The following is a 15,916-nucleotide window of genomic DNA, read 5'->3' as shown; positions in this document are numbered from 1 at the left end:
GAACACACAAATGACGCTCACAGAGCAGTACATGCAAGGACAGAAATGATATGATTCTGTGCATTTAGTTCTAAGTGAGAGACCAGACCCCACTGTATGGCTTACGATGACATACATAAGGGCAGTAAAGCTATGAAAAGAACATGAAAAACGTGCCCAACTTAAAAGTCAGGGCGGTGGTTACTCTCTAAGAGGGAGGCAAGTGGGTATGATCAGGACCGGCTGGGCTGGGGGCTTCTGTTCTGGACTGCTGTGGTTTGGTAGGTGGTGGCTCGCCTGCATTTGCTTTATAATGTCTTTATTGACAAAACAGCGTAAACGTGTTTTATGCACTCTTCTGTATGTGTGATTGCCTCAGAATCTAAGAATAACTCAAGTGCCTGGTGACGGGACTGGAGCTGGACGAAGGCTGGCTTCCCTTGGCCCTCCCCTCGTGCCCCAGCCAGCTCACGTTCTGCTCTTGGGGGACAGAGAGCGGAAGCGAGAAGTTGCTGGCCAAGCCGTCCCCACCTGTGCCTCTCCTGCCGCACTGCTCCAGACACAAATGCCCCAGAAGGACACTGCCCGAGGGTTTGTTTTGTTTTTTTTAAACCGCTTTATTCAGGTTGGCTGGTTAGTCACGGATTGGATCATGTGTACAGGGTTACCCACACACATCCCCCGGGCAGAGCCCTCGGCCTCTCCCATATCCCAACTCCCGTCACTAAGGGGTGGCCAGAGGTTTGAGCCAGTTCCCAGGGGGTGTTGGGCCCAATAGAAATATTTACAAATCACCAGGGGGCGGGTGTCCCCCCTGATTAGGAATTGTGAGGAGGTTGGTACTGGGGGGCTTTGGGCTCCCAACAGCCCCAGGCCCTTGAGTGGGCGTGGCATGGGCCCCAGAAGGGGGCTGGGACGTTGGGAGCTGGCAGAGGGGGGCTCCTGGGAGAGCCTCGAAGACCCTCAAAGGGGTCCTGCTGGTGCAAAACTCTGCATTGGGCCACTGGGTCAGAGGGGAAAAGGCCCTCCTTTGGACTCGCCACATAAACGGGCAGATTCCTGGTCCCCCCACCTCTGCAGAAGGTGGGACAGGGAGCTGTTTCTTAGGTATAAGGAAGCTGGACAGGAAGGACCCACCAGGAGGCAGTGAGGTGTCTCCCTCTCCTCCCAGGGCCCGAGTGACCCTGTTTACAGGCCACGGGCTCAGAGCAAGGCTCCCCTGGGGGCTCTGTCGCCAAGGGAGAGGCCCTAGTTCTGCTCAGAAGATTCAAGTCCAAGTTCAGGGAGGGGTCACTGTCCACACCCCCAGGTTCAAGCGGGGGATGATGGGGAAGGAGGGAGAATAAAGCTGGGAGGCCCTGGCTTGGGACAGGATGGGGAACAAGCAAGCAAAGCAAAACACTGGACTCCACTGAAGCTGGTGACAGAGAGGCAACCTGGCCCTGGCATGGTGCCCACCCCGGCGTTCGGGGCGGTCGTCCCCTTAGTGCCCGGGGCCACCTTCTCTGAGCCAGGTCACTGCAGGGGTCTGAAAAGGGAGGGTCGGGCAGGGCTTACATGCTGAGCAAGGGAGTGGTGGGCAGAGGGCCGACGTGGTGGCCACAGGCAGTCTTGGGGATGGGGAGGCGGCTGGACCCAGGCGGTCCCGTCCCCAGGGGTCCAGCGGCTCCTCATGCACTCTGTACAGCTGTAGGGGCGCGGGGTGGGTGGGCGGCCAGGTGGGCATCAGTCTAGAGGCTGCAGGCCTCCTCATCCAACGAACGCTTCCGCAGCTCCTTGCCCGGCTTTGGGGGGGGTGGGGCGGGCGCAGCGGGCGGGGCTTCGGGCAGGTGCAGGACCGAGTTCTCCCCCGGCTGCACCCGAAGGTAGGCCTTGACCTTGTGGTGCCGGGCCTTGCCGTCGCTGAAGTCGATGACACGGCACTCGTAGGTGCCTTCGTCCGTGGGCTTCACCCTTGACAGACGCAGTTTGTGGGAGATGTTGCTGCCTACCACCTTGACCACCTGGGGAAGGGGACAGAGAGACCATGACCTGGCCATCAGGTGGGAGCTGGGAAGACGGGGAGCGCTGGAACCAGGAGCACGCTTGTAGCATGGGGCCCCAGAGACACTCCCACAAGGGCAGTGGGAGGCTTGCAGGAGAGTGAGTTAAATAGCAAAAAAGTAGAAATGACTTCAGTGTCCATCAACAGAACGAATAAGTAGGCGGTAGTCAGTTGATCTGACGGAATACCGCACAGCAGTTAAAAAGCCTGAGCTAGAATTGGGCTCAGGGACCTTCAGGGAGGGAGAGCTCATTGCCGAGCCCCTCAGGGCCACGTCATTTCTGTAAATAAACGCATAAAAACACTCCATCCTGGCTTTGGAGACAACGTGTGTGCAAGTGTGAAAGCAGACGGGAGGGGATGCAGTGGTCGTCTCTGGGCTGGAGCCCAGGGGAGGTCCGTGAACCTGGGATAGACTGCAAAGTGAAGTCTTCGCTTAGTGTGAAATGTTCTACTTCTTTAAAAAAAAAAAGGCAGGGCAGGGCGGGGCAGGGGGAGGGGTCGCCTGGGTGGCTCAGACAGAGTTCGGCTCAGGTCATGATCGCACGGTTCACGAGTTTGAGCCCCGCGTCAGGCTCTGTGCGGACAGCCCGGAGCCTGGAGCCTTCTTCAGATTCTGTCTCCCTCTTTCTCTGCCCTTTCCCCACTAGTACTCTCTCTCGAAAAAATAAATAAAACATTAAAAAAATAAATAAATAAATAAATAAAACATTAAAAAAAAAATATCTGTAATATTTGTCTTTGTACTTTGGCTCCGTGCTTATTTGATTGGGTTTAAATTAAAAAAAAAATTTTTTTTTAATGTTTATTTATTTTTGAGACAGAGACAGAGCATGAACGGGGGAGGGTCAGAGAGAGAGGGAGACACAGAATCTAAAACAGGCTCCAGGCTCTGAGCTGTCAGCACAGAGCCCGACACGGGGCTCGAACTCACAGACCGTGAGATCATGACCTGAGCCGAAGTCGGACGCCCAACCGACTGAGCCACCCAGGTGCCCCTAAATTTTTTTTTAATGTTTATTTATTTTTGAGAGAGACAGAGTGCGAGTGGGGCAGGGGCAAAGAGAGAGAGACACAGAATCCAAAGCAGGCTCCAGGCTCTGGGCTGTCAGCACAGAGCCCGACGTGGGGTTCGAACCCATGGACCATGAGATCATGACCTGAGCTGACGTCGGACGCTTAACCGACTGAGCCACCCAGGCTCCCTGGGTTTAAAATGTTTTATTTTAAAATTGAAATATGGGGCACCTGGGTGGCTCAGTCGGTTAAGCGTCTCACGTCAGCTCAGGTCATGATCTCATGGTCCATGGGTTCGAGCCCCGTGTCGGGCTCTGTGCTGACAGCCCAGAGCCTTGGAGCCTGCTTTGGATTCTGTGCCTCCTTCTCTGTCTGCCTCTCCCCATCTCATGCTCTGTCTCTTTGTCTCTCAGAAATGAATAAATGTGGGGCACCTGGGTGGCTCAGTTGGTTGAACATCCGACTTTGGCTCAGGTCATGCTCTCCCAGTTCAGGAGTTCAAGCCCCACATCTGAGCTTTCAGCTCAGAGCCTAGAGCCTGCTTCAGATTCTCTGTCTCCTTCTCTCTCTCTGCCCCTCTCCCACTCATGCTCTGTCTCTCTCTCTCTCAAAATTAAATAAGCATTAAAAAAATTTAAAAAAAAGAAATGAGTAAATGTTAAAAATAATAAAATAAAATAAAATTGAAATATAACTTGTATGCGGTAAAGTGCATACAGTTTGATGAAATTGAACTCATGTATGCCTGTGTGGCCACCACCCAGAGCGAGGCATGGGACACTTATAACCCTCTAGGGCACACCCTTGCGGTCCTTCCTCATCAATACTCACCCCCACCTACTCTGACTTTTGTCACTATTGATTAGTTTTGTCTGTCCTTGAACTCTTTTCGGGTGTGGCTTCTTCCACACAAGAGAGTGTCAGTGAGACTGCTTCATGTTGTTGCAAGACTCAGTTTGTCCTTTTGCATCGCTGAGTAGTATTCCATCACAGGACCACACCACAATTGGTTTATCCAGCCACCAGTTGATGGACAGGTGGGGAGTTTCCAGATTAGGGCTCTTATGAATAAACCCGCAGCGAATATAGAGCTACTAAGAATTTTTGCCAACGAGAAGAGAAAAGGTTGTCACTGGGGAAGCTGGGTGAAAGGCAAGCGGACTCTCTGATCTATTACTGCCCCTTTCTGTGAATGCACAGTTCACCATAAGAAGTTAAAAAGGGTAGGGGGAGGGGCGCCTGGGTGGCGCAGTCGGTTAAGCGTCCGACTTCAGCCAGGTCACGATCTCGCGGTCCGTGAGTTCGAGCCCCGCATCAGGCTCTGGGCTGATGGCTCGGAGCCTGGAGCCTGTTTCCGATTCTGTGTCTCCCTCTCTCTCTGCCCCTCCCCCGTTCATGCTCTGTCTCTCTCTGTCCCAAAAATAAATAAACGTTGAAAAAAACATATATATAAAAAAAAAAAAGGGTAGGGGGAGCTGGGCCTGGAGAGGACAGGTGGGAGGGGCTCCCATCCTTCCCGGTCCCCTTCTTACTTGCCTGCCCTGCCCCGTGCAGCCCCCACCCTGTCTAGACAGAACGGGGGAGAGCGGTCCCCGGCCCCTTCTCGCTGACCTCACCACCTGCTGGCATCACTACGGGCTCGCCAGGCCAGGCGGGAGCTGAGCGGGCTTCAGACCTGCAGCCCCAGCCCTGAACCCTACTGGTCCCTCTCCCCTGGGGTGGGGACCAGCGGGGGGGGGGGGTGCGGAAAACCAGCTGTCATGTTCTTGCCAAGCCCCAGCTCGTGGAGCCGGGAGGCCCCCGCCGGCCGCCCTTGCAGTGAGGAGGCCAAGACGCAAAAGAGGGCCCTCTCCGCAGGGGCGCGTTCACTGCAGACGTGCCTGGGCCTGTGCTGGGCACACGCACGTGTGGCTTACACTCATCCCACTGACCTGCTCGGGCCCCTGGGCCCCCTTCGTCTCCTCCAAATGCCAAGCTGTCTCTCTGACATCACGGCCTTTGCACACGCTGGTCTCTCTGCCTGGATGCTGTTCCCCCACCTCTCTTCACCTGCTTGACCCCCGTTCATTTTCAACAGCACCTCCTCCAAGACGCCCTCGATCACAACCCCCCGTTCATTTCCTTCACAGCAGTTATTACAGTTTGAGAACCATTTCTTCGTTGACTTGATTTTGGTTTCTTTCCCTGGCCAAACTAAAAACACCATGAAGACAGGGATGATACTTATTTTGTTCATCTTAGTGACCATCCAGGGCCTTGTCCTCTGTAAGCAACAACCAACATTTGTTGAATGAGTGGACTCAGGCTAGGTCCTTCTTTCTTCAAGGGAAGTGGTACCCAGATATCATGCTTTCTAATTTGAGGTCACGTTACACATGACTATACCCACCCTACAGATGGTGAAATGAAGGCTCAGAAAAGAAAAGGGGCTTCCTGTGGGCACTGAGTCAGCGAAGGGCAGAGCTGGGAACTAAACCCAGGCCTGACTCCATGCATGCATGCTACCCCTCCAAATGGTGTGACAGGCCCATCAGGGGTCACCCAGCAGCGGCAGGGCCACAGGGGTGCTTCCCAGGCTCCAGGAGGGAAGAAGAGGGGTGGTTGGGTGGACAGCCAAGGAGCCTGGCCCATCTTCTCTGGTTCTGAGCCTTCCGGCTGGCTGGCCGTCACCCCCACAAAGCAGGAAAACATGGGCTTCTGGTAGAGTAGGAGGCACGAGATGGGACACAGGCAGGACTCCCAGTAGCGAGACGGTGAGGCTCTCCCAGGCACCCCTCTTGGTGTGGGGCTGAGGACCAGCCTCCCCTGCCCAGCTCCAGGCTGGGCCCAGCTGGAGGCCACCGGCCCTGCTGATTCCATCACCTCTGACCAAGGGCACAGGGAGGCCCTGTGGCCCTGCCATGCTCTCAGGCGAGTTAGGAGATGCTGTTGCAAATGCGCAGCGGGGAGCGAATTACCTCAACATCTGTTTCCCTCACGGATATTAATTATCCTTCATTTGTCAACCCTACAAGGCGCTAATGGAGTAATAATGCGAAGCACTGGGAGCAGCCGCTCCTAGGGAGGGAGCACCAGCCGCAGCCCACCCCTCCCGCCCCCAGACGCAAGGCGAGGCCTGGACCAGCCCTCCCCAGGCAGTCTGCTCTGCGCCACCCCCCCCCCCCAACCCTGTCGCCCCTTCTGCCAGCAGAACAGAGGCCTCTCAGAGAGGAGGAGGGAGTCCGGGAGCACTGCCAGGGTGCTGGGAGGCCGGGTCTGACCCCAGCAAGCCACCAGCACCCAGGCTCTTGGGCTGGATTCATCGTGCCTTTGGTGGACATTTGGCAAGAACGCACTATGAACTGGGTGCTGGGGTCACAGCTGGGAAGCAGCCAGACCCCAGCAATGCTGCACGGGCTCACCGAGAGCCCAGACCCCACACCGAACCCCGCACCTCAGGAAGAGTGCCACATGAGACATGGCTCTCTCCGGCCCTGGTGTCTACCCTTTTAAGCACCATCTGGAGAAGGCAAATAATAAAAACCATAACAGCAGTAAGAGTAGGGCTCGCAGCCAGTGTTTACAGAGCACTTGATCACTATGAGGCGATGTGCTAAAAGCCTCATGCATCATTTCTGAGCCTCGCGATAACCCCGTGATGTAGGCCCTGCCAGGATACCCACTGCATGGGTCAGGAAACTGAGGCTCAGAGAGGTAAGGTGATTTGCCCAAGGCCATCCAGCTGGTGACAGAGACCAGGCCTTAACCACATCTCCGGTGAGCCTCCCGTGACCAGTACACCACAGGTGTACCTTTCACCCTTTCCTACCTCCTTCCCTAGGTCCCCAGCCTTCCTTGTCTTGAGGGAGCCCGGCCCATCCTCAGAGGTATATCGTATGGGAGGGGGTCCACCATCCTGCTCCAGCTTCTTGGGGGCGGAGGAAGCAGCCTGTTGGATTTCCTCATTCACAAACTGGGCAGAAAACCCTATGGCTCAGCCCTCCAGCGACACCGGAGAGGCCAGGAGGAGAGGAGACCCCCGCACGGCAGCCTGGCTGTAAATCATAATCACCTCAGCACAAGCATCGACAGGCCTTAGCAGTGCAATTAAGCACCTAATTATGCTGAAAGAGACAAGGCGAGTCCATGCCATGACCAGGCTCAGCTCCTCCCTGCTCACCCATGGCCCAGGCCTTTCTGGGCCTGGCAGGGGCACCCCTGGGCCCTCAGGGCTGGGATCTTTCTCCAGAGCCACACCGGGAAGAATGAAAGGTGCTGATATGTGTCCATGGTGCCAGACCTCTCCTACCTGCAGCCTCATGGCTGAGCCTGAGAGTGACAGGGTGGCCCCGGGAAGGTGCTGGGGTGGGGATGGGGCATCAGATGGTCCCTACCCCACGCCAGGGCCTGCTCTGAGCTCTGCCACTCCCGTGCCGCTTTCATCAGCCCCTTGGCTTGTTCAGAATCCAACCCGGTCTCTCCGAATCTCGACCCCAGAAGGCCTCACCTGCTCCAGCCAGACCCTCCCACGTCATCACTGCCTTTGCTTCTTCTGCACTCTGGCACAGTCAATCCCAGAATCCCACCGATCTTCGCTCTGAACATCACTGGGCCCCTCCCCTTCTCTCCAGAGTCCAGCCCCCTTGCACTGGCCAGGGTCCCAGCTTCTCTCACCTGGTCATCATCCCAGCCTCCTCCCAGGTCTCCCCAGAGCCACTGTGGCCCCTCCTAATCTGTTCTCCATGACAGCCAGACAGATCTTTACACAATGTCCCCAACTCAGGGCCCTTCCATCCATAGCTCCTGGCAGTACTTGCCCAGGCCCCTTGGGGTCTCATCCCCACCTGCCCCTTGGCCACACCAGCCTCCTGCAGTCCTCAACCTACACACCCAGCCAAGATCCCCGCTCCTAGTCATCAACACCTCTATACTTCAGTGCTTACTTCAAATAGCACCCCCTCCAGGAAGCCCTCCAGAACCTCCAGACTAGGCCAAGTCCTCTGTTACTGGCTCAGACCCCTCCCAGGCAGCTGTCCTCATTTTGATGGTCACAGTTGTAATTTTATTTTTCTCACGTGTGATGATTGGATTAACATCCATCTCCCACACTGGCCCGGGAGCACCCGAGGACAGGGATTGGGTGCGTGTGACCATGCATCTTCGAGGCCCCCACCGCTCTACGGATGTTTCGGACATTACTGAGATGAATGGAGTGATTCTGGCTCCATGTGAATCTGGCCTCCCTGGAGGACCTCAGGACTTAATGCCCTTATGTATATTGTGGATCACTGCAGGGATTTAAGATAGAAACGTCTACAGCAGAAAATAAAAATCGCAGTCAACCACGAGCCACCACTTGGCCTGTTAATTCTTTGGGAAGGAGGCAGACGTCATGCACTGCTCCAGCTGTTCCAGCCCTCCACCGGAAACACCCAGTGTCCACATGTGCACCACACCTGTGGAGCAGCTGGGTGGCTTTCGCAGGGGCTTGGCCCACCCGGCAGCTTGGCCTGACAAAGGCCACTGTCTTTCAATGATTCATGGAGATTTCATGGAGACCCCAGAGACAGGCTGCAGTGGCTTCCTGAGGCCTCTTCAGGGCTGTCCCCTTTGAGTTAGGTCAAAAGAAAAACTTGCAGAACTTGAAAACCACCAATAAGAAAAAGAATTTGCCTGAGCCACAGAAATGAGGCCCTGAAGGTAAAACCCCCAGCATATGCAAGCTACCAAGGGAGATGTGTTTAGGCCAGGGGTCCTTCCCCAGGTCCCAAGTGAAATGAGATCATTGATGGGAAGCAAAGTGCTCATCATGGTTCCTGGCATATGGCAGGCACTCTCTAAATGTTAGCTGCTTTATTATTATTACTGTTGTCTCACAGAGGCCTGTCCTCCTACATAACTGGCCTCCCTCCAAGATTCTCAGCTCTTTCGTCACCTCACCTGTCTCCTGCACAGGAGCTGGGCCCCCTTTCATGCTCCAGCCACCGCCCTGCATGCTGGGAATAGGGGTCTTATGACCACAAATTCATGGGCGGTTTTTAATCTAGCAAACCACACTCATTCACACAGCCAATCTCTAGGACTTCATACTATACAAAGTGTTTGGGCTCAGGGATGCCAGGTGTGGGCCCCACTGCGTCCTCAGCACAGTCGATCCTGAACCTTCCCGGGGTTACCATGGCAGCCCCAACAGGTCACCGAGCCCTCCGGCACCAGGCCCCTGGAAGCTGATGCCACTTCCTGCCCCAGAGCCTGAGACCCCACGGTGCCCACGCTGCCCAGCCAGCGCGTGATGCTATTTAGCTCCCACAGTGTTTTTCAGATTAGGTCCCCAAAGTTAAAAATCAGGAGCTGCCCCAGTTGGTTGAGTGTCTGACTTTGGCTCAGGTCATGACCTCACAGTCTGTGAGTTCGAGCCCCACGTCGGGCTCTGTGCTGACAGCTCGGAGCCTGGAGCCTGCTTCGGATTCTGTGTCTCCCTCTCTCTCTCTGCCCCTCCCCAGCTTGTGTTCTCTCTCTCTTTCTCTCAAAAATAAATAAACTTAAAAAAAAATTAAAAATAAAAACCAATTAACTTTTTAAAACATCAGGAAGTGCCCATCACAATCAGGACTTTTAGAAGGCACGGGGCTACCGGGCCGAGTTCCTGCCTGGCTCATTTGGCTGGTCCAGATACAGGGCCTGGGTTCTAGGCGCCGTGGCCCCACAGGAGCCACTCTGTGCCTTCATGTCACCTGTACATGTACAGGCAGGGATGCATATCATACTGGCCTGTCCGTGCACCAAAATCTGTGTCTGGGTTTATACCACCGTTGGCCTGGGTGTGTGTTTGTATATACCATTCAGTTATTTATTGGGCACCTACTATGTACCAGGCACTGTACTAGGCTCTGGGAATGTAACAAGTTCATCAGGCAGGCACAGTCCCAGCCCCAGGTGTTGGGGGGACAGCTATGAAACAAATACACACATGGGTGATTGCAGATGGAAATGTGGCCAGCAGGGAAAAGGGATGCCAGCTGAGCCACAGGGTCAAGGGAAGCATCCTGAGCTAAGCTCTGAAGGAAGAGAGAGGAGTTTTCTGGGCAGAGGAACCGGCCCATGCAAAAGCCAGGAGGTGGGAAGAAACGGGAAGGCAGAAAAGCAACCAGAGTTGGGAGGAAGGGGAGCCAGGTCAAGCAAGATGAGACAGCACAGAGGGTGAGAAGAGTGAGTCGAGCGGAGCCTTGAAGGCCATGGAGACAAGTCTGAGCCTTCTGGACTGCGGGAAACTAGGATGTGCATCTGTTCACAGGTGTAGGCTAACTCCGTGCCTGTGTATTTAGGAACTGTCGTGTGTGAGACGCTGTCTGTACGAGGAGGTAGTCTATGCCTCTCTGTGAGGTTCCTAACCAGACCCCCGGAGCCCCAGCTGGAACAGCAATCACAGGGGCTGGGGGTGGGGAGTGATTGCACAATCACGCTGAGCGCATTTATTTTATTTAACTAATTAGCAGCTTCGCATTCCCCTCACGTGGGGCCTAGCCACTACGAATTCTAATCCTCTAAGTCAGAAAGAGTTGCAGGTATATTAACATATACACAGATCTCCACCTGCCCAGGCTTCACTGGTGGGTGTCTGGGCAAGAAATGGGGCATTGCCTGTGGAGAGGGTGGGGGGCACGGGTGGAGGGGGGAGCTAGAGCTGTCCTAACCTGGCTTGAATTTCCAGACCCCAGCTGTGAAGGGCCCTGGGCAGACCGCGCAAATGTTGCTTTAAAGGCCCTTGTTCTCTCACATGCCCACCTCTTGTCAGAGTGGCTGCGGGGCCCTCCTCCCTGGCCTCCCTGCCTCTGTTCTGCCATCTTCAATGTCCAGCATGGCACCCCCCATGCCTGCTGGTGCCCACTCTTTACACTGTGACTTCTGCTGTGGGACAAGGCTCCTCAGCACATCTGTGTCTCATTGACCTTGGGATACTGAGCTCCCCCACAAACTCTTGAAAAGTGGTGTTAGAATCAATAGAAAAGAGTGAATTTGGAGGTCACTCCCCCCCCCCCCCGCCCACATACACACTATACCCTCGTGGGCACCTACATTTCTAATGTTTCTAGTGGATTTACTAGTCTCCTGCCAGGCTGACCTGGTGCCCCATGTACCAATCCAGCCGGGCCCCATGGTCACACATGTCCCTAGGCCTGTCCCCATCCTCAGCATGCTTTTCTCTTTCCCTTCCTTTCTCAGTCCTGCGTGCCTCTTCCAGGCCTGGCTGGGGATGTCCCTTCTCCACAAAAACTGTCACTCCCTGAGGCCCCTGGGTCCCCAGATGAGGCCCCAGCAGAGTCTGGAGACAAGGAGTTCAAGCCCCGAAGACAGGCAGCTCAACCACGTCATGACCACCAGCAAATCTTTGACCCCTCTAAGCCTCAGTTATCCTACCTGGAAAATGGGCAAATGCTCGGCCATTCCCTACGGAGTTGTAGCACTGATAAAATGAGTCCATGCATAAGAAGGCACGGCCAGTCTTGAAATCTTTCGGCTATCGTTCCCCCTGCCCCACCTCACCCCTGGGAACCAGGCTGATCCAAGTGACCATGACATGCCATCACAGACAGTCATGATGGGCTGCAAAAAGCCAGCTTAGTCTCATTAGATCCTGTTGGTTCCCCAAATAAAAAATGCTGCTGAGACAGACACAAAGTATCCAGGATGCACACAGCCTTGGCCCCGACAGGAGAGAATGCATCTTCTCTCCCCCTGTCATTTTTTGTGCCTGTCATTCAATGAACTTGAAAGATCTGCGTCTTTTAAAAAACAGAACGAGGCCATTTTTTCCCCCTTTCTTTTTTTTCTTCTCCTCCATCTTCAAGCCCAAGCTCCCAGCTGAACTGGACCCTTTCTTTCTTTCTTTCTTTTTTTTTAAATTACAGCTGTGTCCTCCATTAGAGCCCTTGCAAGAAGTCATTACCAAAACTCACACTTATTTTGGTGGCGTCCTTCCCTGTGTCTTCCTGCTGAGATGCTTTTAGCTGTGGGGAGGGAGCGGGAGGGGCGGAGAGAGCAGAGACAAGGCATTAGCATCATGGGGCAGGAGCAGGGGACAATAGCTAAGATTGTACCTACAGGGCAAGTGACACTCTAGGCTCTGGAGCGGGCATCCCTCAGCTCTGTGCTGCCTCGGGGTGGGGGTGAGTCAGAGCCAAGGAAGATAAAGAGGGGGTCTGTTAAACTGTGCTGTGCATTTAGATATGTGGGGATTTGGGGATCTGAGGGGTGGGTCAGCCTGCCTGGTATGGTCTGTTGGAATATCTGTCTCTCCACTTGTGTCTCTGTCTGTGGATGTGTTTGCATTTTCAGGTGTATCACACCCCGGGTCATGTGTTTGTGGCAGATCCTGTCAGCGTCCTGCCCACATACTATTCCCTGCAGGCTGACCCCAGATGCTTCCAATCGCAAATACCTGCAAATCTGTGGCCAGGAGCTTCCTCTGACCCCCACCCCTGCACCGAGACCTCTGAGCCCTGTGAGGCAGGCTGGAAGTGTTGAAGAGTTGACACAGAGTTCAATACGTATTTGTGAACATGTTAGAGGCTATTTCACGAACACGCGAGAATGTGCGCACACGCCCGTGTGTGCACATGCAGGTCCGTAAACATTTACGTGTTCGTATGTCGAATGGGTGGGCAGATAGGCACGTGCTTGTATGTTATTTGCCTTGACCCAGCCGTAAGAATGGAAGCGTCTTAGGTTGGGTTACCCCAGAAGCAGACCTTGAGACAAAGATTCAAGGGCAGTAAGCCCACCTGGGAGGGGATCCCAGGGAACCTGGATCGGTAGGGGAGTGGGTGGGTGAGACCACAAAGGGGAGGAAGTCAGTAGTGTGCCCCCGGCACCCCTGTGGGCAGCCGGAACCCACTCTCGCTGGGCACCTCAGGGACAGAACGCAGGGCTCTGCGGTTACCCCAGCTGCAGGCCAGGTTGCTGGGGGATGCGTCCTCCGGCTCCGTCAGTCATCGCTGGACTGCCTCGCTGGCCAGCAGGCTCTGTCGCCCAGAGAAAGCTCTCAGGCAGAGTTGGCGGGCTGGTGGCAGGTGCGTGCAAGGGCACCCACAGCGTCTGCTCCGGTGAGTGCGTGCGCGGGGACCGGGTTGCCCGCCTTGCCCGCCTTGCCCTGTAACCTCTGGCCTCAGTTTCCCCGCCTGTACACTGAAGGGAGGGGGGGCCCTGCTCTTTGGAGGGGCCTTCTTGCGGCGGCCTTCCCCCGTGCTCAGCCTCGGTGTGCCTCCTGCTCTACCCCCCCGGGGCCAGGGTTCGCCCAGCCTAGCTCAGGTGTCACCCCAGGGGCGGTACCTGGTTCGAGGCCCACGCCTGCTTGTCGGTCCAGTCCCTGTGGCTCCGCACGTACCACCACTGGATCTCCAGCGAGTAGGAGGGGGAGCCACTGCCGCGGAAGGAGCAGGCCATCTCCACGTCCTCGCCCGTCCGTGCAGTCATGTCGTGCGGCGTCTCTGTGAACAGGGCTGTGTGGAGAAAGTGGGGAGGGGTGGCTGGGGCTCTGGAAAGAGCAGGGCCAGCGAGCACAGGGCTGGTGGCTCAGGGAGAGGTGACAAGACTGGGAGCAGACGGGCGGTGAGCGCGAACGGCCTGGCTTCACGTGGGGCCCCTGGAGGAGCTCACTGAGGCTGGGCAAGGGGTGTGCAACAGCAGCTGGCAGGACGCGGGGATGAAGGGGCCGGTCCAGGGCCCCGAATGCCCCACGCCGGCTGGGTCTCTATCCCGGAGTCCGTGGAGGTCACGGGACGCCCACCCAGGTGAGGGATCAGAGAAGGGCCGGGTTAGAAGACATGAGCAAGGAGGCCTGGGAGGAAGCTGCCGTTTTTGTTAATTCTTCCAGAGTTTTCTAGTCACCCCCGCCAGTCTCCCTCCCGGGTTATTCGCAACCCCAGCACCACGGGCTTGTAAAACCAAGTCAGACCTAGCCAAACCCCTGCTTAGAACCCACCTGGCTCCCCACCGCACTAAGATAGAACCCACCAGGGTGGGGTTTAGGGCTCGCTCCCCCGCCCCCTCGGTCTCCTCTCTGTCCTCTGAGCGTGCCTCACTCTCCCCTCACTTTTGCCCTGACTGTACCCAATGCCTGGAATGCTCTATCCTTGGTCTCTCTGCCCAACTGGCTCCTTCAAGTCGCTCAAAGCTCAAACTTGGTCCCTTCAGAGCGGCCTTCCTTGACCACCCGGGGTAGGATCCCACCTCACCCCAACCTCCTGCCCACGCGGTCACAGTCACATATGTGTCCACGGCAGGCACTGCGTGCCGAGCTCCTGGACAACAGGGATGTGGAACCCCCACTGGTTACGCAGCTCCCAGCACCTAGCGGGCGCTCTGCGCGTCCTGAATGGGTTGGACATTTTGCATCCTCTGACGGCCCCCAGGGTGCGGTGAGAGCCGCACCTGCCTCCTGTCCCTCCCAAGGCCCAGCTCCCCGTAAAAATCCCAGGGCGGGCAGCTCTCCTGACCCAGCAGGAGCCCTGCCCCCCCGCCACCCCCACCACGCCGCGAGGTAAACGAGAAAACAAATGCCCATTTAATGGGGCCTGTGCCCCTCCCCACCATATGTTCTGTCTCTCCTCTCTCCAAACGAATATTGTCCTGAGATGTAATTAGAATTCTTTCCTCTTCTCAGGAGAGATCATCTCGCCCTGGAAAGACGCCTGGCAACAAGCAGGTCACCCAGGGAATATGTGTCCGTCAGTCCTCCCACCTGGTGCCCACCTGGCTGCTGCAGCCTGCCGGGTACGCCCCTCCCCGGAGGCGATGTGCCACCACCCAGTGGTCCCTCCTGTATGTCCCCTTCCCTGTGCGGCTCGGGGCAGGAGGAAGAGGGCGCCCTGGGCTGGGAGGTGGGGGTCCTGCTCGGGGTCACGTGCCTCCTGCCCCTCCCCAAGATGCCAAGGGCTTTGGGAGCATCAGGACTGACAAACACCTCCGCCAGGAAGCCCCTGCCTTGTCTGCCCTCCACACAGGGTGTCCATGTGGAGCTCGACTCCAGGACCTGGGCTCAGATAGTCTTCAAGGTCCCTGATCCCCAAGGTCAGAGGTTTATGAGAGGCTTCCTGGAGGTTTCCCACATTCTGTGAAGTTTGGGAGGGACTGGCCGCTGTTCTATAAACAAAGCCTGTTTAATAAGAATGAGTGTTCGGGGAGGCGACTGGGTGGCTCACTCGGTTAAGCGTCTGACTCTTGATTTTGACTCAGGTCTTGAGCTCACGGTTCGTGGGTTCGAGCCCCGCGGGAGGCTCTGCGCTGTCAGCTCACTGGAGCCCCACTTCAGATTCTGTGTCTCCCTCTCTTTCTCTGCCCCTCCCCTGCTTGTGCTCTCTCAAAAATAAATAAACATTAAAAAAAATTTTTTTTAAATAAACTTAAAAAATATATATATTAAAAAAAAAAGAATGAGTATTTCAATTACTCTGCACGTGCCCAGTGAGGTGTGAGGTGTCTTCACGTGCATTGGGACTGTCCTTATTCCCACTGGGCAGGAGACAAAACCAGGCTCGGCCCCTGTGGCCACCCCATCCTCCCCGACAATTATTTTCAACTTGTCAGCCACGGCTATCTTGGCAAAACACAAACCAATCCCGGTTCGTTCTTTCCTCAAAACTTTTCCACGGTGTCTCCTCACTGAGGGCAAGAGCCGCAGCCTTTACCGTGAAAGACCAGGCCTTCCGTGTTTGGGCTCGTCCCCTCGGGTGCCAGCTTCTGCTTGGCCCCTGCTCATTCTGTTCCTGGCACAATGGCCTCCTTGCTGTTCTCTGAACATTCCAGTTGAGATCCTACCTCAGGACCTTTGCATTTGGTATTCCCTCTGCCTGTAGACTCCCACAGAGCTCCCAAGCTCCTCTGCTCCAGGACTCTGCT

The 15,916-nt window shown here is 55.8% G+C and overlaps 1 protein-coding gene across 3 annotated transcripts in view; it reads right to left on the bottom strand.

Moving 5' to 3' along the window:
- Positions 1–566: 566 nt before the first annotated feature.
- The window catches only part of VSTM2L (V-set and transmembrane domain containing 2 like), a 38,518-nt gene continuing 23,168 nt past the window's right edge, over positions 567–15,916 (bottom strand). For 2 of the 3 annotated variants that reach the window (XM_086702168.1, XM_025932512.2), the window contains 3 exons: positions 13,349–13,518; positions 11,977–12,027; positions 567–1,982 (listed from right to left, as the gene is read on the bottom strand). In XM_086702168.1, the coding sequence (XP_086558294.1) occupies positions 1,710–1,982; positions 11,977–12,027; positions 13,349–13,518 (494 nt within the window). In that variant the 3' untranslated portion in view covers positions 567–1,709. The other variant, XM_086702169.1, reaches the window with a different exon arrangement.

Source organism: Puma concolor, chromosome A3, assembly GCF_028749965.1.
Source record: "Puma concolor isolate L17-30 chromosome A3, mPumCon1.1.hap2, whole genome shotgun sequence".
NCBI classification, from domain to species: Eukaryota; Metazoa; Chordata; class Mammalia; order Carnivora; family Felidae; genus Puma; species Puma concolor.
This window is presented reverse-complemented; position numbering and strand designations above follow the sequence as displayed.